This window comes from Bidens hawaiensis, unplaced genomic scaffold (genome assembly GCF_021521415.1).
Source record: "Bidens hawaiensis isolate Kalapana, Puna unplaced genomic scaffold, B.hawaiensis_p1.1 tig00025580_1, whole genome shotgun sequence".
NCBI lineage: Eukaryota > Viridiplantae > Streptophyta > Magnoliopsida > Asterales > Asteraceae > Bidens > Bidens hawaiensis.
Genome location: NW_027494088.1, coordinates 1 through 4,594, shown reverse-complemented (window position 1 = coordinate 4,594; position 4,594 = coordinate 1). Strand labels below are relative to the sequence as shown.

At 38.1% G+C, this 4,594-nt stretch overlaps 1 protein-coding gene across 1 annotated transcript; it reads left to right on the top strand.

The window, feature by feature from the left end:
- Positions 1-3,852: 3,852 nt before the first annotated feature.
- On the top strand, positions 3,853-4,259 carry LOC143571784 (uncharacterized; the record flags this gene model as incomplete). The annotated part of the gene is made up of 1 exon (XM_077057119.1): positions 3,853-4,259. A coding segment is annotated over exon 1 (407 nt), but the record flags the coding sequence as incomplete, so codon positions are not given.
- Positions 4,260-4,594: the final 335 nt, after the last annotated feature.

The following is a 4,594-nucleotide window of genomic DNA, read 5'->3' as shown; positions in this document are numbered from 1 at the left end:
GATTCGTTTCAACCCAAAAAACAAAACCCCTAACCTAAATCCATCAAACATGGTCTGGATATGGAGAATTTAACACCTATGGTTTTCTGTGAAGAAGATGAAGTTGAATTGTTCTTTATAATTATTTGTTTCCATCTATAAATAATGTTAACAACTTGGTCCAGCGGCTGTGTATTTTAGATATGGCCATGGAAACCCGGGTTCGAACCCGGGTCACTGCACCTTTTTTTTATATATTTTTAAACCATGTTTATTAATTTTAATAGATTATATATATGTTTATAAATCAATATAAATTAAATAAAATCATTATTAAATTAAATACAAATTATTTTAAATTGTTTTAACCAAAAACTAAACTTTACCAAACTCGAATCGTTCTTTAAAACTCGTAAAAATAAATATACAAATATGAATATATATACCTATACCATCATCGTAAATTTTATAGATACTAAAAAGACAACAATTATACTAAAAGAAAATACACCGGTAACGCTAGAATCCCGTAGCATTATATTGATACAATTATAAATAACAATATACGAACCCGTTACTAATAATACAATTATAATCCCGTAGCATTATATTAATACAATTATAAAAGACAACAATTATACTAATAAAAACCCGTTACTTAAATATTATACACTTAAAAAATGTGTAACTAAATACTTATAAATAACAATATACGAACCTTAAAACCAACATTTTATTTCCATGGGTTAGTTAGTAATTATTGTGTTTATTATTTTAGCTCGCGAGATTCGATCGTTCGATTTCATATAACACGCTTCCCGTTTCGTTTCCAAGTTGTCATTTCAATTTCAAAGGTGAGTTTCTCACACCCCCCCTACTCTTTTATTGTTTTGGGGGTAGCATATGTATCATGTATCCTATAAAAATCCAATTGTTTTATGATTTTGCTTACAAACTACAATTCATACATGAACTTGTGTGCTTACTTGTTACTTGCTCAATATTACTTGCTCATGGATTACTTCAATATAGTATGATCATACGCCCCCCCCCTTTGCACTAAAGACCTTGTTGTTATGAGTGGAAAAGGGCCTTATTAACCGACTACGTTGGTGCACAATCCCAACTGGAAATGACCTTATTTGCTTTAACGAGTTTCATGGAATTGTATGGTTTTTATGTATTATATAAAAAATGTGTGAACTCACCAACTATTAAGTTAGTTGACATTATTTTATACATATGTTACAGGTACGCTTATTAGAGGATGAAATAGGAGAAGACACTAGAAATAGGATTATCAATAATAAAGTGTTTGACTTGTTTATTTCCTTGTAATTTTTCTTATGTGCAAAAGTACTTGTTATTTGAATCATCAATGAATTAATGATATTATTGCCACATAATAGTGTCACATGTGTTTTGGGCAATCTGTACGTCACACCCGGGCGTATTCCGCTAAAGCTGAGGTGTTACAGATTGGTATCAGAGCCGTGACTATAAGATAGGGCATTAAATGTAGTGCTCTAGTTAGTTATAGTTTATTTGCTTAATTGTTTAGGTTGCATGATTAGAAAATTATGTGGGCCATCTGTGATTGTTCAAAGCACGTACTTATTACCATTATACTGATGATTCAATTACTTCAATTACACAAGCACACACAAGTCCAAGGCTTATGCCTAAAAGCAAAGATTTTTCAAACGTTTTCAATAATCGATTTTTTTTATTGTGGTGTTCCGATATTTATTCTTCTTAAAGATGGTTTGTTATGGTGGGTATGTAGTAACTGGAAAGGGGACGTGCTTGTTTTCCGAAACTCTTGACACCAAGGTTACTGAAACCTAAGGATAAGCAACGCGTATAAATCCCAATCAGAAACGAGACCCGGTTGCTTACCTGGAGAGTTAGGAAAGGGCATGAATCCTATTAGGGCAAAGCATACCACTTTCAACGCCATATGAATCACAACTTTAAGTTTTCACCGCAATCATGTTCTCTTTGTGAAAGGAATATGGTTGCACTCCTCTATGTTTTACAATTTGTTTTAACTGGAAGTCTATACACGAATACCCAGCTTTCGGTTCGATTTGATTTCGAATTTCTTTGATGTTTGGAAGATAAGAGTCCATAGTGGTTCATGAAAACTCTAAAGTTCCACACAAGATTTATTACCATTGTTATGATTTTTATTTATTTATTTATGTTTATTTATTTTAATCTTTTTAAAGCAAACTTTAACAAGGATAATTATACCACACCCTATTCCGAGTCTCACGATTTTCGTCACCATTGTTCGCAGAATGCCTCTCCATTTCAATAAGCGCCGTTCTTCCGGATCCTCTAGTCGCAAGTTAACTGCTCAAATCACCAAACAATTAGCCGCGATCATTCCTGATATGATGACCCAAATTTACCAGAATCTTTCTGCTAATAACGCCTCTGCTTCAAGTGAGCCTAAACAATCTCACTGTTCGTATAAGACTTTCACCAGCACCAAACCCCCAGAGTTTGATGGGACTAAAGGTGCCACTGCCCTACTTCAGTGGTACGAACAAATGGAAAGCAAATTCTTCCACATTGAGTGTTCCGATGATAAGCGAACCTGTTTTTATACAAGTGTCTTTGTAAAAGGGGCACTTACCTGGTGGGTGAAGGAAAAGAGAACCCGTGGTGCCGAAGCTGCCATGGCTATGCCATGGGATGAATTGAAAGAACTAATGACCAAACAGTTCTGCCCTCCAAATTAGCTTATGAACTTGGAAGCTGAGTTTTGGAACCTCAAACAAGAGAGTGGTGAGCACGCAACTTACACTTCTCGTTTCAATAAACTCAGTGTGCTGGTACCTCACCTTGTTACCCCAACTTCGCGTGCCATCGATAAGTACATTCAGGGACTACCGAGACAAATCCAAGATAGTGTTTTGAGTAGTGCTCCCAAAGAACTTGGTGACGTGATCAATCTTGCTTCAACTTTAACTGATAATCATGTTAAAGCCGGGACTTTGACATTGAAGGGATCGAAGAAACCGGCTGATAAACCCTCTACCGAGTCATCCAAGCCTGCTTTCTCCTCACACCACCATGGCAAGAAGCGTAAGAAACTATGCGTTAACCCAACAAACCACACCTCAACCCCAACCTAACCTTGCACCACCTCTTCAAAGCCGTACAATGGACCCCATCCATTGTGCAACGCCTGCCAACCTTTTCCGTTTGTCGTCAATGCACTCGTTACAACCGTTTTGGACACCTTAGTGCCACCTGTGGACAAACCTCTGTAATTGCTCCTCCAATATTGGCTCAACCAAACCCTTCTCATGTGTCTTATGCCCAACCATTGAACCAAGTGCGAGCTTGCTACCATTGTGGTGATCCTGACCACTTTCACAACGCGTGTCCACCACTCGCATCTGTAAACTCGCTTCAGCTTGCACCAGCTCCGCTATACCAAGTGCAAACTTATCAAATCCAACAAGCTTATCAACCGCAAGTTCCACTGTTGTTGTCTAACCAAGCTCAAGTGTAGCCGCATCAAGCTATTAAAGAAAATCGTCGGTGTGCTTTCATGATTAACGCTAATCAAGCTCAGCAAAGTGCCGATGTGGAGAACTGTGCGTTCCTCGTAAATGACCACTTTGCAACCATTTTTTTGATACCGGTGCCGATATGAGTTTTGTGTCTTTTGAATTTGAGCCCTTACTTGCTAAACCCCGATCTAAGCTTAAGAACTCGTATTCTGTTGAGGTAGCTAATGGTAAATCGGTAGCAATTGACTCGGTTATTCGAAATTGCAAGTTAAATCTAAATGGCCATAAGTTCTCAATCAACCTCGTTCCTATGCAATTTGGAAGTTTTGATATCATAGTAGGCATGGACTGGCTATCTGCTCAACGTTCTGAAATTGTTTGCTTCGAGAAGTTCATTCGTATTCCGATTGCCGATGGTCAAATTCACTGTGTCTTTGGTGAAAAGTCTTCTTCCTCGAGCCTAAAATTTATCACTTGTTTTCAAGCCCAAAAGTACTTACCCAAGAAGTATGTTGCATTCATAGTCCATGTGGTGGAAAAGAAAGAACAAAAAATTGAGGACATTCCTATTGTTCGTGAGTATCCCGAGGTGTTTCCCGATGATGTTTCTGGTCTTCCTCCTAATCGTGATGTGGAATTTCGAATTGATCTCATGCCTGGCGCAACCCCGATTCCGAGGGCTCCTTATCGTCTTGCACCCTCCGAGATGCAAGACTTGTCTAACCAGCTCCAAGAACTTTTGGATAAAGGGTTCATTCGCCCTAGTTCATCTCCTTGGGGCGCACTTGTTCTTTTCGTCAAGAAGAAAGATTTATCCTTCCGTATGTGCATTGATTACCGTGAGCTCAACAAACTCACAATCAAGAATCGTTATCCCTTGCCTCGTATTGACGATATTTTTGATCAACTCCAAGGAGCTTCATGTTTCTCAAAGATTGATCTTTGTTTGGGTTATCATCAACTACGCATGCATGAAGATAACATACCCAAAACCGCTTTTCGGACTCGTTATGGGCATTACGAATTTATGGTTATGCCTCTTGGGCTAACCAATGCACCCGCGGTGTTTATGGATCTCATGAACC